Source organism: Meleagris gallopavo, chromosome 17, assembly GCF_905368555.1.
Source record: "Meleagris gallopavo chromosome 17, MGAL_WU_HG_1.1, whole genome shotgun sequence".
In the NCBI taxonomy this organism is placed as follows: Eukaryota; Metazoa; Chordata; class Aves; order Galliformes; family Phasianidae; genus Meleagris; species Meleagris gallopavo.
In genome coordinates, this window is record NC_139420.1 from 3099900 (window position 1) to 3127049 (window position 27150).

The window sequence follows — 27150 nt, forward strand, 5'->3', positions numbered from 1 at the left end:
ACTGATAACTAAAAGAATATTGCTTAGATAACACGATAATGTTCTTTGTAGAAAGCTCTGATCAGATCAGCCTGGAACTTACTGAATAACTCCTTTTTTTGATTATAGCCCTTGGCAAATTGTCTGAAAGTATGCTTTGAATTGTATATAGATTTAGTTGCTAATCACAGTAGTTAAAGCAATTTTCGTGATCTAGCGCATTGCAAACCTTCATCTACCATCAGATTTTATTTCTTGCTCAGATCATTCTGCCTTGTGTGAGCTGAATACAAATTTCCACAAAACCTCTGGAGTTCTTTTAGAGAAGGTATGTTCACCTCTAGGTGAGTCTACAAGCAGGAGAGAAGAATTCACTGAGGTGTTAGCATGGATACAACTTGACCACTGTGTACGTTTATGATCTTTACCTGAAAGCTGATGAGCATGTTGCACTGGAGCAGCTCTGGTGTTCATTTAGCTGGGAAGAATTCAGGCAGTTCAAAGGGCTGGTAAGGGCTGGCAAGCCACTCAGTTCCCTGTGATGCAGCAGTCTCTGGGTTTGCTTACACTGGACAGGAACAGATTTAGTATTAAAAAACATCTAACTACACCATTATAAGATTGTCCATACAGCTATTGGCACCACTTTAGATACATTGGTTTAAACTTAATGGATAATCCACTGTTTTGTAGTGAATGACTTCAGTTCACTGGCAGACTAAGGTGAGGAGAAGCAAGAAATAAAGCAAAGAAGTTAAAGAAATTAACGTATAATAAACACATCAGCTTGCAAGGATAGCTGCTGTGATCTCTTCTAGGTGGATGTTTTGTAATTGAGGATGAGAGAACCAGCAAAGGGATGAAGGGCTTACTGGAAGGTTTCTGCTCCAACATTCAAGGATCTTAACAATCAAAATATCCAACTCTTACCCTTACTGAATAAGAATTCCCATCAGAAAAGCACAACGTGGGTCCACCAACTCCTTTGTGTGAACTGGATGCCTGAGTCTCTGATCTGCAGTAGCTCTCATTTTTGATTACACTGCAAGGATTACCAGCAGCCATCTAATAATCAGATCAGTACCCTGCCAATTTCCCATATCTGCACATCATCATTATGTGTTTATCCTGCGTTGTCTGTGATCACAGAGCAGCTGAGCAACCAGAAGTGTTCTTCTTATTCTAGAATTGACATTTTTGAAGTTTCACATGTGACTGCATATACCTTAGATATGAAAACTGATCCATTTTATAAGAGAGGAAATATTATTTTGGCAGCAGCAGAGCTGTTTGTACCAGAGTTAGATGTATTCAAAACTTCACAGAGTTTAAACAGGATTTAACTGGGCCATGAGTATGCTATACGTGGCCACAAAATAATTTCTGTTGCTTCCTTGTACCTGGAAGGTGATGGATTTCTCCAAGGCAAGTTAAAGATGGAGAAGCAACATCTCTCCTGGGATTATGGCTACTCAGAATTGCAGGTAGTCATCATTGTTGTATATTTACCTTGGATCCAAATTTCTTTGACATAGTAAAATCATGAATTAAATGTACATTCAACCATTGAAACAAAAACTGAAGTAGGAGATTTCCAGAAATCCATGGTGTTTTTCATTATCTAACGGGTGTCCAAGACATCAGTGATAGTAAACTGAGTTAACCCATCCTGGAAGCATGAATGTTCAAACCAAGACACCAACAGTAACAGAGCTTGAGGTTTGGTTGCAGCTTTACTCCCAGGTAGTACCAGAAGTATTTCTGCAATAGGCTCAATCATTGGTTATATTTGAGAACCTTTCTGTGTGACACCATACTATTTTTTACACTATTTTCAATGCGTAGCAATTTGGGAGCTTAATATTATCTGAAATAGACCTTGTGGCCTTGAACATAAGGAATATTCTGAGTTTCCAGTTTGTGATTAATCTTAAATCCAAATCAATGGACTGGGCTGTACTCTGGTTCCCAAGGCCTGCATACTGTCACAAGGACAGCAGCTTTACATCTGTTATTTAACCTTTCCCTTATTTCTCTTGTCTGAGCTCTCACCTCCTCCTGGGGAATTTGTTTTATCACGTTTCCAGCCCTTCACTTTCACATATCTAATGCATCATTCTTCTGCTCTGAAAACCCTGTATCTGGTTAAGCTCATACGAGCAAAATGAAATAACAGAGGCTATGACATACCAATTAGACCACTAGAGAAATCGCTCTCCGTTGCCATTTCCAGGAACAGGTAGTACTTCTGCAAGACAATACTATTATTACCTTGCATTTGGAAGTGCTGCAGACTCTTTCAACAACTTTTGTGGATGTTTGCTTCAGAATTGACTCCAATTTAATTTAAATTTAAATGAAAGGTACATAGGGTTTAAATGTTTAACAGATACACAGAGGATTTTGCACAGAGCAGATTTATTCATTTACTATGTTCCGTAGTGGCTATTATTCATTTATTGCCACATCTATATTTCTTAATCAAATCCAGATGATTTCTGCAGGTTCCCCCCTCCCCTGCACATAGATGGCCTTCAGGAAGACTTCCCAAGAGCCATGCCAGCTTGGCTTCTGCAAGACTCTGCTGGTTTCCTAAACTCTGGCTAGAAAATAGCTTTCATGACCACAGAGCATAACTAATGCCTTCTAAAACTTTCTTTGCAGTGATAAGCAAAATGGAAGCAAATGATGAGCCCTAGTTACTAGTTCCTAGTTACTGCAGCAATTCTGGACTCTGGCAGATTCTCCTTGGGTTTGCTGGCCTCTTTTTACTGAAATAAACTGCATGTTTGAAAAGAAGGGCAACAGGGAGTCTCTTTAACTTAAAGTCTGTGGTAGTTTTCAGCTCTTAAAAATCACTGCTACAGTCTTAGAGCTGAGAATGAGGTTTATCCATATCTGTGAAGCTACAGATACATTATACTTCTCACATTTATTTGTGGGTGTTCCGTGTCCTTGTAAAGGCATTATTGGTATTATTTTACATAGAACTCTCAACTGTCTGTTTATTATTATTATGAGTTTTCATAGAATCACAGAATCCCAGGGGTTGAAGGGATTTCAAGAAATCATTGAGTTCAAACCCCTGCTAAAGCAGGTTCCCTACAACAGGTCACACAGGTCAGTGTCCAGCCAGGTCTTGAATATCTCCATAGAAGGAGATTCCACAACCTCTCTGGACAGCCTGTTCCAGTGCTCCATTACCTTACTGTAAAGTTCTTCTGCATGTTACTGTGGAGAGGAGTTCATATTGCCAGGGACTGGCTGGTATCTAAACACATTGGCTGAAAACACTGTGCTGAACCCAAAATACAGTATAGCATAATGTACTACATGACAACAGATGCAAATGTAATCTTGTACACCATATTTTAGCAAAAAAAATTATATTTTTTTAAGTTTATGATGAAGGCAACTGTGTGATAAATAATTTGAACCCTCTTTAGTTAGTCACAGTAAAGAAGCTACATAAATAATTACTGATTTACTGCCAGCAATTAAGTAGGCCTAAGAACCCAGGATTGATAACACACTTACTCTGCTCATTCTCTGGAATAATGACTTAGATGCCATTTCTAAATATCATATACCTTTATCTTGGGTTCTGATAACTGTCAGCTTATACTGTCCAAAGAGACTATGAAAATGTGGCTGTAATGGAAATTTCCCTCACCTCAGTAAATCTGTCTCCCCTGGTGCCTGTTTGTGCAATAGTCAGGGTTCTAATGAGCTGCTCTTAGTTTATTAGTTTTATCTGAGAAGTTAGTTGTTGCAGGTTTTGGTTATACAGGGCAATGGACTTTGACTTGAATGAGATTTCTCATCCTTTTCAAGGATACAAAGAGAATAATGAAAGTATTTTGACTGTTACTGTTTTAAAGGTTAAAATTCAAAGGCAAAAATCCAACTGCAGCAAAATCTGTTTGTAACAGCCTACCTTTAGCTGTGTGCAACAATGTAAAAACATAATGTATTCAAAGATTGCTGCTACCTTAGAACCTCCCTCACCCCTCCATATTGTTATAAATTCTTTTTTGCAGGACAGAAATAAGACAGATTTCTGAAAGCTTCTGGCTGATTTAGGAATCTAAGTCATATCATTTAAGTGTCAGGGGGCCAAAGCCACATGGCTGCGACTTCAAATACATCTTTTGAAAGCAGAAGTTAGACTACAGTTTGCTTTTTGAACGTTTTTCTAGGTATCCATTTGCATTTCAGGAGTTAAGTAGGTTTTCATGTCTGTGCCCAAGCGATTTAAACTTTAAGGCCCATTCAATGCCTTTTGCTCCTTGGCTTCCAGCTGCCTAGTCACTTATGAAAGTGGGATTTAGCTGTTCAAACCCTTTAGACTTTGGGATGCTTAGTGCAATGGCATGAAAAAAAATTGAACTGGCTGCCTAAAGATACAGCTAAGTAAGTACTCAGCAGTATGTCCTGAAGTGCCTACACAGCTTAGGCTTTAATTCAGTTTAAGCAAAAATCACAAAAGTATCCATGCTGTTTATTGAATAGGGGCTAATTAGTATATAGAGATAGCGATCCAATTCCTTTTATCCTTCTGTAAATCAGGAGCGATTTTCTCCTTGTGTATCCTGCAAGGTGTGCATAACTGCAGGAAAGAAACTATATAAATAATCATGCCAAAGAAGCCGTGCTCTGCCTTGGGCTACGTGACAGCTCCTGCCCTCCGGAGAAGTCCAGTGCCACTGCCTGATAATGCCACCTATTCATGTCTCATATCAAAGGCACGAAGAGACTAGCTCTTGATGCTCTTTGTAAGTAAAACGCTGAGCAGCTTGCAGTGGTTGTGAGCAGATAAAGCTGTATCCTGCACACTCTACTCCAGCCCTAACTGCCCTGCTTTAGCAGTTAAAAGAGTCAAAGCCAGCCAGTACTCCAGCACAGCGTGTTGTTGATAATAGCCTTGATTGCTCATGCCTACCTGAGAGAAGGGTCTCTAGCCACAATGTCAGAAGCGTGGCAGCTAGCTGCTCTTTGCCCCAGTAATAAATGGATTTTGGATTGTTCTGTTAATGTTTGGCTGTTTGTAGTGTTCTGCTTTTATTCTAAAGGCTTTTATAGATCTGAGAGGGACATTCGCTTGACTTTTCAATTCTAGACTGCAGTTTAGTACACTTGGGTTTTGGAGTATAACAGCCTTCAGCTCTATCCATTCTTCTTTTGTTTAGAACAGAAATAAAAAGCAGGGGCTTGATGAACAAGTTGGAAAAACACTGCTGCTACTGTAGCACTGCATCCCATGGATCTCTCAGGCCTTTTGGAGTGCCTGGGTGCAGGGGAATAATTCTGGTGTGACTCCGTGCATGACTGAGCCATCTCACTAGTTGGAGATGTAAATCGTAGCCAACTGTCAAAATCTGAGAATGACAATCTTAATTTGAAGCTGATTATGATTTCGCCAGTGTTCACTGATTGCACTGAGTTTGTTCTAGTCTTCTGGATTTGTCAGTGTTTGGATGAGGGTGTATTTGTTACACTCCCTCTGCTTTAGTCAGTTTTTAAAACGCTGACAATGGCCCTGAAGTTTTATGTAATTTGAAATCCAGTCTGAATGGGTAAATAGATGCAGCATTTGCAAGTAATGTGAGCTGTCAACAATTCTGTTTCCTTTTAATAAAACATTAGGAGTTTAGCTTTTATCAAAAACTTAACTAAAAACTACTTATTGCTTGAAGTCTGTTGGGATATTAGGAACCAAATTAATCTAAGCAAGTTAATGAAGTCACTTTATCCTTTGTAGATCTTTTGATTTGCTCTACATCGTGGCATAACATTTAGAAATGATAGTGTTGTCAGAGGGAAGATCCTTAAGCGTTGCCAGGGAGGGAAAGGCAAACCACTGGCTGCCAGCTGTGACCAAAGAGGAATCTTTTGCAATTCCCTGGTGCTTGGCAGCATGTTCCAGGCTGTGCCAAGGTTCACTTGCAGTACTGGCTTAGCTGCACCTAAGTGGTAGGGGCAGGGTGAAGGGAAGGGTTCACTCCTGGAGAGCAAAAGACCTGCCTTACTCGAGACCTGAGGTTAGATCTCACCTCTGCTGTCATAAGTGTGTGACACTTGGGGATTTTCTGGGTTCCACACCTACCAGACAAGACTACATTTTACAGGACTGATGTGTGGACGAGGCTCACAAATTTGACTCAAATGTGTAAGCCAGTGCTATTTTGTTTGCTCATTCTTCAGCTTTCTACTTGAGCTACAGTGGTGATTTTAGGGGAAATTAAGGGATCTATTAGGCTGTGGATGAACTAGAAATAACTATACTATTTCTAGATATAAATTCTTATTATCCTTTTGTAATTGCTGTGATATTATTATTACAGTTGTCTTTACTATTGTGCTATGATTGAACTTCAAGGCACTAAGCAGAAATCTAGATCTGGAGTACTATGTGGATTACATGTATAGAGCAAGCTCTTGCCTTTTGCTTCAAAATGTTCTGGATTGGGCCAGTCTCCAGCGCATTTGTTTCATAGCATCCTGCTTGGATAATGTGACCAAGGTGTTTTTCTCCAGCTTACCCTCACATTAAAATGGAATTTTTGTCATGATGAAATGCAGTGTAAGGAAGAAGATACGGAGATTATTCAGAGAATATACCTTGCTGCAAAGGATTCTTTTTTTCACCTCGTTGCCTGGAAATGTCCCTAATGTATTCATTAGAGAGTGGATGGATCAGTGTGACACAGAGCCAGAATAAGATTCACACCAGGAGATATGAAAACACAATATTGAGATACAGAAAGAAATTATTTTCATGTATGGAATGGAAATAATCGAAATATACAGTCTCTGTGCTTGTCTTCCACAAATATTTTTCTTTCTCTTCTTACATTTCCATTTGGAAATTGCATTTCTGTATAAATACTTTTTTTTTTTTTTTTTAATGAAATGGCACATGCTATAAACTGATATCTTACTTAATAATGACAGCTCTAAACTTCTTGCTGGTGGCTAGAGAACCAAAAATGTATACTGAGATGAATAATGAGAACAAAAGCTTATCACATTATTTATTTGAATTCAGCAGTGAACCCTGGTTGAAGTGGATCTGTGTTTGTTTCCCATGAACATTCAAATGTTTGACCTAAATATGAGAAGCTGTCGTGACAGTGTGTGGGCACTTCACTCTGAATTTTTACCAGAAGTAACCTTGCTGCACGTTTTCCTATTTATCTGCATTTTTCAGGCCCAATAAGTGATTAAACAGTTTCCAGCTGATACAACATATATTCTATTATAATTTTCCTTTTTTTTTAAGTAGTCACTGTTTTTGCTATTAGTCATTTCTTAGTAGAGCAGAAGCCACTTGACTCATGCAACAAAAACTCCGTGTAAATGGCAAAGGACGAATGTTTGTTACAAAGTTTTAGCAAACAGTCTGAAGAATGGTAGTTACTATGAAGTAATTAATAAATGTCAATGGTTCATCCAGTTCCGGAATAAGAGAAGCACATGACATAAATCCTATTGAAGTAGTGGTAAGTCTTTCCACACGCTAACTGCATCTGGCTTCAAACTGAAGGAGTCAGTTAACTGAAATGGGGTGGTATTTAGTTATTTGTACTATTTGTAACACATTACTAATAGTTTTTCTCTATCTATTTTCTATCTATATCGCAGATATTTGTTCTAAAATATCATTAGCCTTTCTCTAAACAAAACGTTTGTATCACAAAATTTCTCATCCTGTATGAGACAATCTTTATGGCAACCTGCTTTTTTATGCTTCACCTTCCTCTGTTGAACTGGGAGACTCACAGGAAAACTAACACTAATGCAAATGCAAGATAAGATTTCTAGTCAGGCTTTAGGAGGATTTTTTGGAGATAGAGCATATGTATATTTTAGGCTGTGGCATATTCCTCAGATGAGATACAATAACCTCAGCATAGTTGTAATGCTGTAGTTTCCATGCAGTCAGACATACAGAAAGATTAAGTACTACAAGGGAAAAAGCACAGTAGATTTTATGTTCCCTAAATGTGGTCAGTATCATTCCTCTGTATCTGATACTAATTTTGTACAAATGCTCCTACGGAAATAATTAGTCTGAGATGCTCTACAAGAGTAGCATTGGATCCTTCTCCCATTTCTCTGACTATTAAAACTGAGCTGTGATGAAACAGCTTCTGTTGTTCCACTGTAGCATTCTAATTGACTACAAAATGTTCAGTATCATCCCTAAAAAAACTGTCTTGTTTTCCTATCATAAAAGAATTAAGTTCACATTCTGTGACAGTCTTAAATGATTAGACCAGGCACATGCTGCTAATGCAGAAATGAGGCGGAAGCAAACATGACCTGTTTCTTTTTACATTCCAGTTTCCTGAAAACAAATGGAGTGGGAGGCTATGCTACCCAGAATTTCACAGCAGCCAAATTATTCTTTGCTCACATTTCAAAGGCTTTTTCCTGAATACTTAATTGACCAGTAAACTTCCTAATGAGAACACAAACATAGATAGAGAGTGCTTCTGGCTAAACATGGTGAGAAGGGTGCTATAAGAATATTGAACATGCTTAGGTCCTTATAACACTGAAATATATATGCATTGTTAGATTGTTATCCCTTTATTATATGCGTGCCTGTTCTGTGATGTGTAACAGAGTAAATTTTCAGATAAAATACTGGCTTTTCACCTTTGGGATGAATGCCCAGTTTCTGTCCATATTCACACTTAATGTGAAATTAGCTTTATTATAGCTCTGCGTGGCTCTTCTGAAAAGCCTTTGGCACTTAAGTAGTTTTACTGACATTCCGGACAGTTTGGGCCACCTTCCATTTCTACTCAGGAAACAACCTATATGAAAGCTGCAGAGAAGTGGGTCTTCCTTGGCATGTGCCCATATCTTAGTCACTGTAAGAGGTGCCAATGATGGCTACAATGCATGCCCAATCCAATCCTGAAGATACCTAACGTAGATTCTTTCTGACAGTTCAAAGCAGACATTACAGGGGCAGCCTCCATGCCACTGAATCACCAAAACAGCCCTTCCACCTTCAGAGGCAAAACAGCAGCATTAGTTGTCTCTCATGCAAAGTTACAAGGAAGTCTAGGAAACAGGTATCCTCTCTCAGGTGGTGTATTCATCCATAAAAAAGATTTGTTCTGACATCACCTTAACTGGTATTGATTCTGGTACAAATACTGTTCAGTTTGCATTGCCATGTTGTGCTAGTTAATATTGTTTCTAATTGGTTGTTGATTCTTCCTAGACTCATTTCTGTGAAAAAACTACAAATGTTTAAGTACTGACAGCTTTCAAGTCATCCTGGATTTGCAATTTGCAGCAAGGCTGCAGATGCACAATTCTGATATCAGGGACAAAATGTCTCAGACTTTCAGATCTTTATGTTTAAATGTACATATACACATTGATACCTACCCATGTGCCTACAGAGATCTCCAAAGAGAAGAGACTTCCATTTGACTTACAATTTGATGTACTTGGAAACAAGAGTTTAGCTGAAATAGATAAATAGGATTGTATCAACTTCATAAAAAAATGTAAGGTCTAATTTGAAAAATTCAGCATCAAGTGATTCCCTCATTTGTCAGGCCAGCTTCTGTCAAGTTCATTACTCATTCTTGATTAAATAATTTCTAATGATCTCTACCTGAATGAGAGGCAGAGAGAAGGTAGTCACAAATCACTTCTAGAACAGTTTCTGACAGGGATGTCTATGAATCATTTATGTTCAGCTGGATGTAAGTTCTTAATTCTTCTTCTTAACTCAGTAACAAATGTGGTAGGGTGCAAGGGAAATTTCTACTGCACTATGGCTGGGAGTTATTAGAATGCTATTCTAAAATTCAGACATAAATACTGGCGTAATGTTTGTGCACATATCTAATAGGAAGGACCTTGCTTAGCTCTGGTCTGGATGGCAGTGCTGTGTAGCACGTGCTTGTATCAGCACTGCAGGATGAGAGGGACGCGTGCTTCACCAGGTAGGAGTTGGAAAAGAAGGACTACAGCCTCCTCAGCTCATCCAGTGAATCTGTGCTTAGTTATGTGCTTCCAGTGAAAATGTGCTCAGTGCAGAATCACAGATTCCTTGGGCTTGGCCTTCCAGTTAGAAGTGAAGGAAAAATATGTTATTTTCTTTCTCACACACTTTTTGCCTCCTCTTTCTCTCTTTTATCTACTTTTCCTCATAAGGTTGAGTGTAAACATTGCCTTTTCTGTCAGAGAACTGGGCTGCTCTGAGCAAGATAACGAGATGTGTTTTTTCTCCCACCTTCCCTGTATAAAAGAGCATTTCTTATTCTATTTGCTTTGTTGCCAACTCTTATCTGTAATTTGGATCAGAAGCCAGAACTCTTTTTTCCAGGAACACTGAATAATGTAATGACTGGTAGATTGTGGATAACATTTTCTTCATTTTTCTTTTATTCTTATTTTTTTGTTTGTTTCCATTTTTTAAAAAAGCAGAAACAAAGGCCTTTTCATTTCTAGCTGATATGTTTTAACATACTGTCTTTCCCTTCTTTACTAAGTTTTTTCAGTGGAACTAGCATGAGTCAAGGCCTGATCCACATCTGACTGCTGTTAGTGGCAAAAATTGGTCATTTTCTGCTGGCTCAAAGGACTAATGTGAGACCAGAGAGGTTGGAGTCTCTGGCAGAAGCTGGAGACAAATGAGTGCAACCAGTGCTAGTTGGCCTGAGCCAAGTCACTAATTAGAAGATTCTTTTCATGTAGCTTATGTGAGAGGAGCTTTGGACCGTCAGTAAGTAAGCTCTTTATTTCTCTTGATAACCAACAAAACTGTTAATAAGAAGATCAGTTTTAAGAGCTGTACCAGTTTGGATTGCCATGGAGACCACTGACCTGCTGCTGGAGCAGCGCAGGACTGGGAGCAGCCCCTGTGGCCTTGCTGATGTCTGAGCACATTCTGTGACCGGGATGAAAATACAGCAAATTACAGCCTGCGAATCTCAGGCAGGGTAAACCCAGATGTCATGAATCTCAGGTCAAAATCAATTATTTTCTGCTTCAAATAAATCCTTTCTTTACAGTGCCCTTGCAGACTATCAAATAGAGATTGAAATCAGGCTATGGAGAACCGCAGGAAGCATCCAAGCACAGCCTGTCTCAAATCAGGGGTGTAAAACAGGGCCCAAACAAGGCCCCATCCCCATGGCTCTGCTGCATTCTCAGTGATAAAGAAGAGTACAGCCTTCATTGTAGGACTCCATTCAGCCTTCCTTTGCATATCCCCATTACATGCCACTTTATTTGCTGCTGCTCTTAAAAGGCTTCAGAAACTTCTGGTGCAAAGTATACTTTTTGCAATGTGAATTATTTTTAGAGAACTGTCTTGGAACAAATTCTAATAAATTCAGATCAGCTTGCGTTCTATCTGTGTGGGAAAAAATATCTTCCATAGTAACTGGCATCTTCAGAACTCCAGAATCCAGCTTAAGCAAAATTCAACACATCAAAGCAACATCAGGCTGTGTTCAGCCAGCAACTGCTGACCAAAATGTGGGGCCAGCCCAGCAGGCTCGTGTGAGAGCAGAATGGCTCCTGCCTTCCCTTGGTGCTGAAACCAACCCCAAGCAGGAAGCAGAGGTGGGGAGGTAAGGAGCTGAACCAAAGCCCTCTCAGGGCTCAGGGTTAGCTGTGGCTATAGAGGAATCAGCAGGAGGCTGGCCCTCAGCTGTATCCCGATCTCAGAGGCTCATGAAGAGGGTGTTTTCAGAGAGTTCTCAGCCAGGTATGCATCCCTGCAAATGAGTGTTTATGAATAAACTTTTTACCACCTGGGCTTTACAGATAGCCTCAAATTTCACATAACCTCAGTCTCCCCAGCCAGGCAGAGCCATGTCAGATGAGTGTGGCAGATGCAAATCTTAAAGGAAAAAAGCAGAATGTAGACACTGCAGAAATGAACATTTACAGTATCTGATGTAAGTGCTGGCAAGAGCAAGTAAGAAATGCCTGAGGAGTTAAATAAACTGAAGAGATATTTATGGGAAGGGAAGTAAGTAGCAAGAAAAATGAAGAAGGAAACTAGACTTGTGAACGTATTTGATTACCAGAAACAGACACCAGCTGCCTCACATGTCCTAGACAAATACAGTTTGAGTTGTGATTAATTTTGTTGTATAAAATCAACCATCTGCCAGGAAAAAAAAAAAAAAAAAAGCAGAAGGTATAAGTGCTCGTAGCATATCCTCTTCCTTGTACCAGTCCCCGTATTAATACTGTAAAAAGCAGCAATGTCCATAGACCATGTTGGAAATAAATCATAAATATGATTTATGACATCTGTGCTGGCTTCATGTCAGTGGATAAAATCAGAATAGTTTTGGGAATGATTACACAAGTGACCAAATAAATAGGTCAATGAAGTTCTTAAAGCATTACAGGAGGTGCCTAGTAATGTGATGTACTTCAAAAAGAATCTTAGTTGTCAAATAGTTGAGATATCTGGAATTTGGGAGTTTTAAATGTGTTTAGTTTAAAATGTCACAAACTAGTAATACAATTCAAACTCAAAACACAATGAGGAATAAAAAGCATGTTTTCAGATAATGGTTAGATTAGAAGTTTAGGTTTCAAATTGATTCAAACTGGATTGCTGTCTGTTTGCGCAGTTAAAACAAGGGGCTAGAGTCCTGATCCAGCCCCCATGCTCTGCAGAGGAACCACACAGATTTAGCACAGTAACTGATGCAGCTAAGAGGAACATCAAACACAACACACCTTTCAGCTTCTCTTTCTACAGACTTTCCTGGCTCTCAAGCATCTGTCAAGCTTTTAGGTCTTTAGTGGGACTCACTCCTGAAAGTTGCTTAAACAAGGGGATTTTAACATGGATTACAACCTTATTGGCACAACGTGACCCAGTTTACAGTTTTTTAAAAACTTTTTGAGTCATCTAAAAACAGCAGCAAGGAGGAGATCTCTGTTAGACTGAGATAGAAATAAAATAGCTGCTGAAACAGCAACAGAGTGGATGAGAGAGCACTTGCATTGATTGAGACAGAAGCAGGTAGGGCTTGACTTTACAGACAATACATTGTGTTGCTTTAGCAAAATGCTGTGTGTGAGAATTTTATTATTTTCTGGTAAGAATAAGCTGAAGTAATAACAGTGGTTTTGGCCTTGGCAGAAGGTGACCACTCCTGTGATTTATGGGAATGCCTTATTAAACAGAACAGGAAATATTGCTGCTTCTGGCCTCCCCATGGCCAGTGTCCTCAGCAGGAACACTTGCAGACTGGTACATCCCCTGCATCCCAGCAGTTCTGCACGGACTGAAATCAGATATTTTTGGCTAAACTCTCCCGTGTGGGCAAGAAGGGAGGTGTATTTTTGCAGTACGTATGTGCACAATGCAAATCACTTCCATAAGACAAAGTGAGTTGACATCTGTGGCCCTTGGCCTAAACAGAGTGTGCTCTGCCTTTACATTACTCAATCAGCATATAAATTTTCTGTTTATTTTCCTTTTATTTTTTTCCTTAATACGAGTTTCTAAGCTCTCACTTGCCCAAACTGGGGGGTACAATGTTTCACAAATTATAGTAAATAGGAGGAAACTGGAGTTAAGCTGGTCTGAGCTTCCCAATTAACTTTTCTCATAGTGACATTACTGAGGCTGTTACCTGAAAAACTGCTCTATTAAATGAAGAGCTTTGATATGTAGGAAGATTACCTGATGTTTCTTTCTAAGTAAGTTAAATTATCGTACTGCAGGAGGGACTGTATTTTTCTTGCAGAAAGAACCATTAGCTGCTCACAAGACCAAACATTTCGTAAGGAGAAAGTGCTGTTAAAAGTTCTTCAACAAAATGCTTTGCTGCTTGTCGTCATGCCTTATGGATAATGTAAAAGTTATGGGCGGAAGATAAACTATTGTTCACTGAGACTGTGCACGTGCAGCAGATCTGCAGAGGGATTCGGGTGGCTGGAGGAAGAGGATGGCAGAGACAGGAGCCTTCCTTCAGCCTATAAACCAAACCTCGGTGCTTGCAGGAAACTAAAGGTGTTTTCTTCTCTTGTGTTTTCTCTGAGGTACCTGAGGTGGTCCCCCAGCTTTTGCAGGGTCTGCTGTTGGACACGTGTGTGGCTGTCACCCAAGCCTGAGCCTGAGCACAGAGCTGTCAGTGCCTGGGTTTGCAGTGCCTGTGCCTTCTGCAGGGCTTGTACTGCAGCAGACTGGGAAATAAGTTTGGTTTCAGAAGTTCCTTTGATTTCAGCCACCTTGGATTCAAATATAAATTACCACCAAAGTGACTTTCTTGAAGCCGTGGCACAAATATTACCCTTTGCCATGCACTGGAATCTTCCTAGGTGGCTACTCTGATCCAGATAAGCTCTGCTCTTAACATGGCAGAGCGCAGTGTGAGTTATTTTATTTTGCAGAACAAATGTATCTTGTATTGAGTGTCTGAGGCAGGCAATTCAGTGGGTGTAAATAATAACTGATTTTGACAGAAGTGCTTTGTACACTGGAGACACTTCAGACAAGCAGAGCGCTGCTTTCATACTTTTTTACCAGCTACACTGTGGAACAGAAAGTAGAAATCTGGATTTGTGAGACTCTGGGTGATTCCTGTTCCCCTACTGGAAAAGAAGAAAAGGCTGCATTGCATCACTGGTGTGGCTTTTTGTCTGTGACAAATGCACTGACATGACTTTTCCTGTGATTATTCATTTTCCTTAGTGGGTCTGAGAGAGGAAATTCCTTGACAGCCCTGTGGAAAGAGGCAGCAAGTACACTGTGGCAGATAGGAGGTGAAGGAAATGTAACATAGCCTGGCTTTGCAGCTGAGGAATGCTGCGCTCTCCCTCTCAAAATGCAAGCAATGCAGACTCCTAACCACTGTGGGGCAATCTGTATTTTTAACTGGGGAAGAGACTCTCCTGAAGAAGACATAAGCAGTGAAGAAAAGAGAATTTTATTTTTTTTAAATGAAGGTCATTTTTGTAAGAGTAAATTGCATCCTTCTTTTGGTTTCTCTCTTTTTTTTCAAATGTTCACACTATGAACATGATTTGGAAGGACAGCAGTTTAGGAAAGACAGATTAAATTCCAAAATGCTCCTCTATCATGGGGCTGGCTACTCATGTGAGATTTTAGTGTGTGTTTAATGGTAATACACAATATTAAATCTACCAATTCTGAAATATAGTCCACGGATTATTTTTTTTTTAACAGTTATGGACTTTGCTGCTGCAGCAGAAAGGTGTCTGCACAAATAGCCACAGATGCTAAGCCCACATGCCTGGATCCCTAAGTCTCCTGTGCACCCATCAACAGAGTGTGAAAGAGCCAGGGCACAGTGTGAGACCTAAGCTTTGCCCTTTTCCCTCTACAAACACATGCCCATTTCCCCCCCATCTCTTTTCCACTATTTTTTTTCCTTTTGAAGGCAGTAAAATATGACAAATCAGTGCTACGTGAGAGGCTGAGTGAGAAGATGTTCTCACATTCAGTTGACCTGTGCAGGATCTGAAACAAAAAAAGCCATCAGATAACATCCTGTCATCAACATAATGTGATTTAATTTGCCTAAATCCTACAATATAAGGCCGAAATTTTCCAAGGAGTATTTCTTCTTTGCTGCTTACCTTGAGATACTGGTAGGGTAAAAATTTGCTTTGGTTTTGTTGTGCATTTTCATCCAGAGTATTAAGAGCACAGGCTAAAACAAGCCCTGTGTAATGACAGAGATTGACAGAATTGATTCTTGTGCCTCAAAGTTGAGTTGTTTTTCTTTTAGTTTTTGCTCGAGTGCTTTGTCCATTATTCCTTGTTTGTAATAAATAAGGAAATGCTTAACTTGGAGACTGCTTGAAGAGACTCATGCAGTGTCCAACACAGCCTGCTTTAACCACTGGAAACAAAGTGGAGAGAGAAAGCTTTGTTGCCTTTGTCATAAGTAAGCTAGCCGACCTGAAACTGCACTAAGGCAATTGTCCTCAGCAAATTAGCAGCTGGTCAAGAAGTGTTTCCTAAAGATGCACTGAATAGTGCCCAAAAGCCACCCTTATGTCTCAGTGTTTCTGTCATGTGTCAGCACCAGGTGAATACACTGGTGTCGGTGTTACATTTAGTGTTGTAATCATCCTTGACAAAATGAAATATGGTCTCTGAATTCCAGGAACATATGGGATTATTGAGAAAGAAAATTGTGTGAACAAGGGCAATTATAGCAGTAACTAACCATGGCACAGACTGCACTGAATCATCCAAGCATAACATAGATATAATGAAAATATTTTTAAGGCAAACATTATGTAAACCAGTGCTAAAATTATCTAATTTACTATTCTGACACAAGTGATAAATGTAAAAAGAAAAAAAATGTATATCTCTATTTCACAGAGAATGTTCCTTTCTGTATTTCTAGCTACATGACTTGGATGTTTAAAAGGAAGTGAGGTTTCTTTGTAAGGGGTACTGAAAGGTGGTGAAACACGTTTCCCATCTGAATTCCAATCCATAGTTTTTCTGGATACAGTTGATCTTGTTATTCAACACCACAAAATTCCCCTCCCATCTAACTTTCCATCAAGGCCCCACCACATCTACACAGCTGTGCAGCACAGAGGAGGCAGTCGGCAGCCTATTTATTACAATAGAACTGGCTTTAACCTTGAAAACAGGGCTGCTCTGAAAGTAATGCCCTCTATTTTGTTATGCTGGCCCACAACATCAGAGGTGGATGTTGGTGGGATGACAGCAGAGGGGCACTCTGACTGAATGGGAGTGTGTCTGGAGCAAAGGTGTGGAATTGAATTCCTCCATGTGAAAGAACTGCTGCCATTAACATTCATTGATGCCTGCTGAACGTTTATGGACACCAAACAGTGAATGTGAGCACAGTGAGGTGGTGAAACACTGAGGAACAGTGGATCACCTCCACTGGCACAGATGTTTACGAGCACAGCGTGCAAACTCTTGTGCATCACTGGTGAAGATGCACAGCCAGTGGTGGTGACTGTGTTAAAAGTAGTAGCTGAGAATTTGCTAATAGTCAAATAGTGTTATTGTGTTCATAGAATACGTTGTCGTTTCCGTGGGAATAAATAGGAGGTGTTACATTTGACGTGACCAGCGTAATAAGTGCTCTGCTTGTCAACTGTGAGTTACAAAGCACTTAACGAAGAGGACAGTATAATTATTTTCATTTCCCTGATGGAATAAACCCATAGTCAGGAAAAGCCACTTGCTGAAGGTCATGCAGTGGGGTATGAGCAGAACAATGACAAAAGAAGAAATAATAAGCATCAGATGCTTCAGAAATCTTCCTTAAAGCCTGTGCTTGGTGTATCCCATAGGTATAAACTTAATGCAGAAATACCATCTGCAGTTATCTGTGCCGTGGTGGACCATGTGATTCACATAGTAGGACTTCTCAGATGAGTTGAGATCTGCTTGTTTGAGCATAACATTAGCACTTATAGGGAACCGTGGTTTTTATACTGTTGTTTATGTCATTTCAAAAGAATAATTTGAACAGATACAAAATTATTTTAGGAAATTAAGATTTATTATTTATCTGAGGAAAAAAAACACAATAAAACTAAATTGTTTTCCTACTTACTGGCAAAGTCATTCCTACTACATTACACATTTTAAAACTCACATCTCATTCAATTAAGGTTTCATACCATTGACAAAATGATGCTGTCCTGAAAAAAAATATTGCAAAAGCCACAGTATACATGCCCATAAATAAACTGCGAGATTTCCAGGCTTCAAAGACTGAGGACAGAAAGAGACTGTTTAAAGATTCATTTGTACATTTCTTATTCAGTACATTTGCTGCATTCGCTAACAACAAATACATTGAAACAAACAAAAAGAACAGATTTAGATGGCTATGGAAAACGGTTTTTGTGTTTTTTTTCATCAGTCTATCAAAAACATAAGAAACCCCAGCCCCAAACTAACATAAATACCATGTTCTAACTCCTAACCTCACGTGACATAAACAAGATGTACACTGCTTCATCACAAGTCATGTTCAAACATTAAAGCATGGGACACAGGTTATCCTCAGTGGATCTCAGTAGATATGGGATAATAATGCTCCCTTAATATCTGACACATCTATAGCACATTTTGTAGTACAAAACCAACACCTGCATGTTCTTCTTTTTGATAAACAAATTTAAAATCTGGTATATATCTGGATGAAACCCAGATTTAGCTCCTTGTATCACTGTCATTTGGTATTGTCATTTGTATGTCATGTGTTGTTTTCAGATGGATCTTGGGCAGCGATATGGGTGGCCAATATACAGCCAGCACAGGAGGAAATGCATTCAATGAAAACTGCGTAGAAAGAATAAGTCTTCAAAAATAAGATTTTATGTTACACTACAATGAATGGAAGTTATGAAGGAGGGTTTAAATGGATACCCATGATCACAGTGTTAAAACAAACAGACAAAAAAACAACACACATGCTCCAGTATCAAAAAATATGCTTAAATACGCTGTCTGCACACAAAATAGACATTTTGAACTCTGCTATCACAGTACAGTTACAGTCTTCTCCATACATTCTGAGGGCTCCTTCTACTGTATCTTTTGGGGCAAACCAAACAAACAAAAGAAAAGACGTAACATTCTCAGACCAGGAAGAGTCAGTATGTTTGTACAGCTGAAAGACAGTCCAACTTCTTATAAAAAAAATAAGAAAAAGCTATACACAAATGCTGAAAGAAGGACACGGCCATTTAGACATTTAGCTTTTACTGACCCTCTCTAGCTGTCAACAACTTGGGTTTATTTACCAACTGGCAACACAAGATTAGAAGCCTATAATTTTATGTACGTATGTGTGGATATGCAGTGTGCCACATTCTGCTCTGAAATTCAGCACAGGTCTGGAGAAACCAGACTTCTTTCTGTAGACTTTAAATTTGTAGGCACAGACAGACATGGGTGGACTGTGGGCTTTCATTTTGGTGACCATACCAAGCCTTGGTAAGGATGGACAGGAAGCAGCGGGGATGGAAAAGCTTGAAGCAAACTGAAATAGTTCATTTTCTCTTTGTGCAGGCAGGAAACATGGAGAAAACTTGTTTTGGATCAATAGCAAATGAAATGTACCAATGCTTTCTAAAATTTCAACTTTACTGCTTTTGGATTAAACTTTTCACTGAATTCAGTCCTAACTGATGAATGCTTCCTGTTCCTAAAGTCCAATTGGTTTATTTTTTTTTCACAACTTTACTGAGCAATAAATAATTTCTACCCTGCAAATCACAGGCAGATATCTTGCTAGATTCACTGGGACCAGATGTCCTCCTTTTGCAGTGGTTTGGAAGCCAGTTGTCTTACAGAGGCACTTGGGACAAGGAGACACGGCACAGCCACTCGGTGTTGGAGTCGCATCATCACCGAAAACTGCTTTTCAGACTCTGGCTGCTGATTAAACCCTAGACCAGTATTGCATGTATTTAGGGACTCTGACCACCTCTGGGGCTGATAGCCTGCTTTGCCCCAGCTGGAAGGTTGCATCATTGGCACAGCAGAGATTGCAGCCCTTGTAATCCAAAGGTCACCTTGGTGAACATACAGAACACTAGTCTAAAGGAAAAATGCATTATTTTTTCCCCTTGAAGACACTTCATAACAGTACTAAAGCAGAAGTTATTAGGTGTTGAGCAGAGTTTAAAGCCACAGAACACTCAGTGGAGATCTGTTTAAAAGTTGCCTGTAGGTAACAACATACAGACTTATTTGCAGTCTGGCTGTCTTCACAGTATACCATTGTGTAACATTTTTGTGGTTGCAGTTCAGTGTCCCAATCTGACAGGTAAAAGGAGAAGCATAAGTCACAGCGCCAGGCTTTGATTTCCAAAAGGTACAATTAATGCATTTGCAAGACGCGTTTGATGGATAGTTGTTGATTGCATCCAAAGCTTCAGACAAAGCAATACAGATACTTTGTATTGCAATGTGTCAGCAGACACAAATCAGCCATAGGAGGCGTGGACTGCTATGGGACAGCCGTAGCCATTTCTGCCTTCTATAGATACGTTGTAAACAGCAATATCTAAAATACTAATAGGTTCGTTATAGAAGTATTACACGTTGCATGTGCTGTTTATGTGTACAGAGACATACGTGCTGCTCAGCTTTGCTAATTCCACACCATATCTGGGAGCTGAGTAGCCTGGATTTGCTTCTCCCTCAAGTCTCGGTTTCTTTGTAGCATTTAAATTAACCACCACACTGTATTTTGAATGAGCTTCGCTTCAATAACTGGATTCTGTAAGGTAATAAGTGTAAACAAAGTGTGCACTGCAAGACCAGAAGAGCCCCATTACAATGTCACAATGGGAAACATTTCATTTTAGAGCATAAAAATCCATCTTTCCCAAGGTATGCTGACTTTCCTCTGTTCTGGGATCTGGAAAGCTTCGGATGGCAGTAAACCCTTTTTGCATACCTAGTGTTTTCATCAATGCTGACAAAACCATCCAGTGTATATTTGTGCTATTTACTTTCACCAATAATGCTAATAGGCAAGTGGTAGAATGTGGTGTTTCAAAGACAAACAGAATAGGGCTATTTAGTCAAGAAAACAAGATTGCAATTTCCAATCTAATAGTCAGTGATTAAAAACGCAATTTTCTACTGGTATTAACAGTGAGAAAATACTGGTGGACATTGTGTCAGAGGTCCTGAACGTAGGGCTTGATTTTCACTGAGAAGCTGGCACTGCTGTCAGACTGCTGATAAATCAATGCGGTTGGCTGAATTGGTGCTTTTATCCCAGGTGTTCAGCTTTGTGGGGGTTGTGCCCGGCCTGTTCCCGCTCATCTAGAAGAAATAACATTGAAAGTAGATTTATTTATTTTGCTAAACCACTCTTGTCTGATGAAATAAGAGCTTGAAAGGATCTATTTACATTACAACGTTGTCACAGAATCTTGAAAGCATATTCCATAAAGGGTTTTTAAGTTATTGCCAGAATCTAAGGTGATTGGCAATGATCACTTAATAATACCTATCACTTCAGAAGTCTGACTCTTTATAAAAATAAATATATTTTGCCTCAAGGCAATCTAAGCAAAGCTGGAAAAGCATACGCATGCATTGATTTATTTAAGAGTTTGTTTCTCAGACTGAAAAGTAAAAGTACCCTATCAAAAAGGCACAGATACATTGCCAAAATGCTGCTTGACTACATAATGTGAAGTTCTTTACAAGTGATGGAGATGGACTCATTGAACCATACTCCAGAGTTGGTAATGCCTGCTTACTTTCATGTGATGGTTTACCAGGAAGTAGAATTGTGTCCTTTGCTTTCAAGATATGTACTGTAGCTGCAACATAATACTTGCTGATTCCACCTCTCTTCACTGTGCATTAAGTTAGGGATCCACACACCTTTTTGTGCCCTGTTCTTTCAACAGAATGTGATGTAGAACCCTTTCACGTACAATAGAAAAAAAAGGACAAATACTCACAACGTCGGAATTGAAGGGTTTTACGTTGATGTTGCGAGTCGAGCTACTGGTGAGGGACCACACCTTGGTTTTGTGCTTAAAAGCAGCTCTAACCTTTGGGAGGAAAAAGTGGTATAAGACAGAAGACTTATTTTGGAAAAAGTTGTGTGTATTTTCTCAGGTGCTGCCTACAAATACATCCCCATTAACCTTCCCTCAAATTAATGTCACTAACAACTATATTACGTACTAAAAACAGCAGTCTGCTCCTACATTTTTGTTTATACTTTAGTTATTTATTTTGCAAGTACTCACAGATTAAATACAAAACATTTTATAACCTCATTATGTCTCATTTCTCAGGCAGTATTTTCATGCTATCTGGGTTATCCCAGCCTCCTAGATGTCCAAGCTATTGCTATTCATCTTGTTTGAAAGAAAAAATATGTAAGCATACATTCTTTGTATTTGCTGTCCTTGTATGAAGGAGCACCTTTGGGCAGGCTCTCCCCAGTGATCTTGCAGCCCTGATGGTACCCAGACACCTTGAAGATATAAGCCAGCTGCCAGCCTGCCCTTCTCTCTGCTTGTGCATTTCTTGTCCTTGAGCACAGGGAACAGAGCTCTGTCTTTTACCCAGCTGCATGGAAATATCTGTGGATTTTGCTTTACAGTGTCTGAGTTTTACTTCTGCGGTAAGAAAGAAAGCATTCTCACAGTTTAGCTGAAGTATTTTAGAGATGCATAGCATACAGCAAAGATAATAGGACCTGCTCTCTAAAAGTGCTTGTTCACATTACCTGTATGTGAATTATTTTTTGAGTATTCAAATCCTGAAACGTTACTGAATTTCACTTCTCATTAGTTTTCTGGAAAAATGCCCATGATTCAAACATTTATATTTGATATAAGAAGTGATGCTCGATAGAAGAAAGAAGGCTTTTAAGTGTGGGGCAAAATAGGATAGAGAAGTACTTTATCTCCTTACCTTTAGCCTGCCTGCTTAACTTTAGTTGATTTCAATAAAGATAAAGAATTTCACAGTCAGTCTTGGCTCTATAGAACTGACTGTAGAAAAAAATCACATCAGCGCTCTAAAACTGAATATATTGGTAAATATTAATAAGCTATAATTGCTTACTGAAACATCTCCTTGGAAGAGCTGGAGTGCTTTTGATGCATGGGAACTAAACAAGCTATAGGGCAGAGCTATTCCATAGCATCCAGATGGAATAACTGGAAGAATCAAAGCTGTGTAAGCATTCCCTAGGCAATGCCCACTGTGGGCATGTGAGAAATGATTTTTGTAAGAAATTTTCATTATCAGTAATGCATATTGCTGAGGATTTTCTGCTGTCTGCCACTGGAAGAGAGGATGCTGTGAGCTGCAGGCCAAGCAGGAATGCCTCTGCGACATCAGCCCTGCCTTGGCTTTATCCCAGCTGCTTTGAGACAGCCTTTGTGTGAAAAGATGCCTCTTGGTCCACTGTGAATACCTCAACTCCTAGCCAAGAAAAATACCTGGAATATGTTCTACACTGTTTAGTTTCCCATTAAGAACTGCATGAGCAGTCTCCTAAAGTATGTTTTGCTGAGATTAATGCTTATTTTCCCCTCTGGAACTGCAGATGTAACAAAGCCAGAGGCCCCCAAGCAGTGCCTGCCAGAATGAGTCCTGCTGCCACCAATGTGAACCCCTCCCTCAGAGCACAGCCTGTGCCCTGCTCAGCCCCCCCAGCCCCCAGGAATGTGTCATTTCTTTAGTCTTAAGGTGCCTTCACCTATCCCTTGGAAACCTTTCTTTGTTAAATGAAATAAATGCCAAACGTGGGTCAAAATGCTGCAAATCAGTAGCAGCAGTCATACCAAATTTGCTAACGCCATTTTGTAACGTACCTCTGAATTCAGAAGACAGTGAAACAGGAACATGAAAAACCCCTGAAAACAGAGAAAAGGGTCAAGGATAAAGAATGGCTGTGAAGAATGACATACTGTAAAGTATTTCTCACAGCACTGTGTAACTATAAACACTGAAAACTGGGATAAATTTTGTCCAACGTTGAACTGGAGAAAGATGCAACATTAGGTTCCTATGCAGCTTGCCTAGATCTTTTCATGTCAAACACTGCCTCCGAAACTTTGGGGTTTTGTAGAAAAATATCTAGTAGAAAAAAAGCCAGAATTCTTGTCGTGAGCTACATGAGAACATTTTGACTGTGCCTGAAAAAGTGGAGGCTGAGAGAAATGCTTCAGAGAATTTCCCCAGTGTTCTTTTACTGAGTTTGTTTTCTTTTTGATGAAAATTTAGCCTTTTCTAACCAGTCTATCAAGAGCACTATGTTACCATCTTTCTGTGACCATAGCAGTGCAGTATTTGTTCCTCAGGTAGCATTTATAAAAGTTAACATTTTCTTTTACTTTGTAATCATTATTTGGGAAAGAACTCACCTATAGATTTATATCTCTACTGGAAGCTGTGTTTAAAGCTAGGCAGTGCTTGCATTCTTTCCCAAACAGAACTCTTTTTCCAGATCAGTGTCTTAAGAAGTCACGTGCTGCTTTCTGCAGCATGCAGAACAGATTCCTTTTTCTACTTATGCTGCACTGTTCCCAGCAACTTCTGTTTGTTTTCAGTTATTCTTGGTAACGAAGCCTCAAACTGACGCAGAAATTTTGTTCTAGTAAATTTACAAGAAGAATCTTGCCTTTGCATTTAAGAATCCTGCATGTGACACCTAGTGCTAGAGGAGTAATCTATTTCTCTAGCTCACTCTCTAATTTATTTAGCTACTGCTACTAGAAGCACTAAGGAATGGGATGAAAGTTCTCTTCATACAGAGATTAAACAATTGCCAGCACTGTGTGGTCAGCACACACTTAAAAGACACAGGAAGGAATAGAGAAAAATCCAATAAATGAAAGCATGTGAAAACATTACTAATGATCATTTATTGCATCTCAACAGCAGTTCAGTAGCCACAATCTTTCCAACCAGGTACTTACTTGTAGTGAATTGAAAACAGCAAACATATACTGAAATATTAACGTGTGGGCATTGACGGCCAGAATCCCAAAGATCCACGAGCTTCCCAGGATTGGTAAGAGAACTGCAACAGCTTTAGCTGTAAGTCTGAAAGAGAAAATAGTGAAGGAAAACATGATGAGATAGTTAAAATTTCAGGCCACACACCAGGGAATTTATCAATTATTTCTTGGTAGAAGGCAGTGTGTCTGTAACTCTCTTTGCCGTGAAATTCCTCCAGTGGGCTGGTCTCTTAGTTACTCACTGCTCATCTGTAAGAATGGGGATAACAGAAGTTTGATATCACGTGGGATAAATACAGATTGAGAGAGTCAGTGACTGAGGGTGCCAGGGAAGGGATGGAGAGATTGTCCTATAACTACTGTAGTTTACCTTCAGTTTTCAGTAATGTATAATCATCTCTTCAGTGAGGAGCAGTAAGTGTAAGGGTCAAATGCAGAGGGCCAAAACTGAGAACAAGAGCAGTATCACGTGGAAAAGAATAAAACTATTATGTAGTATATCCAAAGTACATTTGCTTACTAGCAAGACAACTTGGTATTGCTCTTCTGGAAAGTGACTTGGGATTTTTAATCACCACAAATGGAATGAAACACTATCTACCTCTGCCAAATGCAAATCCTGTAACACCGCGGTATTATTCTGCTTCCTCTCTGCTTTGTCAGAGTTGATTCAGAGAAATATATGCCAGATTCTGAAATAACTTGTGTTTCTTGGAGGTGTCTCCTGATACATGTTCACTCTGCTTAGCTTGGAGTATTTGGCAGATTTTCAGTAAAAGACGGTATGACAGCTGAAAATGTAATAGCATTGAGAAAATGAGAGGGATTTTTGGTTCTGCCTTAATGAGCTGTGCCTAGGATGTTCATTATAGTGGAAGATTAAAAGAAATTGAAGAAACTGTAGTATTCCAGAGAACTATATGATCACAGAAAGCTTTCTGCAGCAGCTGAATTCTGACGATCAAATTCTATATAATTTGGTTCTTGCATTTGTTTTCTGCTTTCACATAAACATTGCAAATGTATCTCTCTACAGCAGAATACTACTCACGAACTTCCAAGAAGGTCAGGCTCAACTAATGAAATTTAGTTCACTAAATTAGTGCTTATCCTACACAATTGTCTTCTCCTTATGAAGCCTTCAGAGCATCATCCTGGTGCTAACGAATTACACTGAAGTATTACACCCTGTAATATTGACTGCAGGAGTCCTGCAGTGGTATCCCTATAGAATGTCTCGTTTATTCACAGAAAAAGGAGAAGACAATGGGGTTATGCTATGGAAGTCCTTGCTAGAGGATGTTACAGAAGTCCAATACATCCAGTACATTCACAGAAGTTCTGCTGTGGATTGTTAAATGGTTCAGGATTGTTCAACAGTTCAGGTGCAGCTGCTGGTGCAGAAAGTCCCTCATATTTTGTATGCAAAAAGAAGGGAGTGTGCATTCAGAGAAGAATCACTTTGCTTGTCTTTTATAATATTTATAATATTTATAGTCTGTGATTGGTGGTCCATCCACTTTAATGCAAGATGGTAGTTGCTCTGTTCTTAGTTTAATCCATCTGTTTTTAGATTAAGACAGTAAACACCTTTGTTACTCTTTGCATCAATTGAGCCAGTAAAGGCAGGTACGAGATGGAGCGGGGCCAAGCGACTCACGATGGAGTTGTTATTAAGTTGTCTCTCACTTTTTCCCAGTGAATGCCATACACCTCATTCACAGCACTGAGCAGCCCAAAAGCATTTGTGATCTCTGTCCACTCTGCAAGCTCTCAAAGCTCCTCACGGATCCCCCAGGGCAAAAACATGTTTGCTGTCAAAACACTACTAAGTAGACAGCCTGGTGCTATTCTGCCTGTCAAGGATGAACAGATGTGCAAAGAACCTTTGCACACTCAGGCATCACATTTTCAGTGACAGCTGGGACAAACTCTTCCTCTGCAGCAACTGAGTCCAATGTTGGTGGCACAAAATAGAAAGCACAGGGAAGGAAACTGTCCCTGCTTGCAGGGCAGATAGATCTGGTCTCTGTTTACCACAGTGCTTATAAGCAGGTACTTAGCTCCTCTTGTAGCCCATAGGATTTAAGCACATTCTTACACTTAGATATGTGCTTAAAGTATTTTGTCAATTTAGTCTATGGTACAATTAAAGAAGGCAAAGAAGCAGTAAAGAGAGTACAGGAAGGGAGAATCTAAAAGACTGTCCAAACTCACATAAGCTCAATTTCTCAAAAATTGGCAGATTTTTATTTATCTGGAAACCTATACAGAATAGAAAGTTGTTTCAGAGAGATTAATGTTGTGTATGTGCCATTTAGCTCCTCATACAAGCTAAAGTAGGGGTTTGGGATAAAAGTGCACAGAACTGCATAACAAGCAATCTCTTGTAACAAACATAAAAATGTGATTGTTTCAATTCAATGAAGAAATCTTTTAATTAAATACTTAGATCCAAGACATCTTGTTCATTTCAGTGACCTGAGCACACACTTCATTATATCCTTTATTAAAATCTGTGCTGAAATACTGCATAGGCTTCAGTTTTACAGGGAAATCTGGGACAGGGAAGAATCTGAAATCTATTTTTTTCCTGTATTGATAAGTATCTTAATGTCCTTGGCCATGACTGTTTCTGCACAATTTAATTTAATTCTGCAAAGAGTC

At 39.4% G+C, this 27150-nt stretch overlaps 1 protein-coding gene and 1 long non-coding RNA gene across 6 annotated transcripts in view; one reads left to right on the plus strand and one right to left on the minus strand.

Annotated features, from left to right (window-relative positions):
- Nucleotides 1-27150, plus strand: part of LOC109370309 (uncharacterized) — a 201970-nt gene that overhangs the window by 64395 nt on the left and 110425 nt on the right. The gene's annotated exons all lie outside the window — the stretch shown is intronic.
- Nucleotides 17498-27150, minus strand: part of ADGRD1 (adhesion G protein-coupled receptor D1) — a 125914-nt gene continuing 116261 nt past the window's right edge. For all 3 annotated transcript variants that reach the window (XM_010720036.4, XM_010720037.4, XM_085238705.1), the window contains 4 exons: nt 24442-24568; nt 23335-23376; nt 21460-21552; nt 17498-20809 (listed from right to left, as the gene is read on the minus strand). In XM_010720036.4, coding sequence (XP_010718338.2) covers nt 20714-20809; nt 21460-21552; nt 23335-23376; nt 24442-24568 — 358 coding nt within the window. In that variant the 3' untranslated portion in view covers nt 17498-20713. The remainder of the gene's footprint in view (nt 20810-21459; nt 21553-23334; nt 23377-24441; nt 24569-27150) is intronic.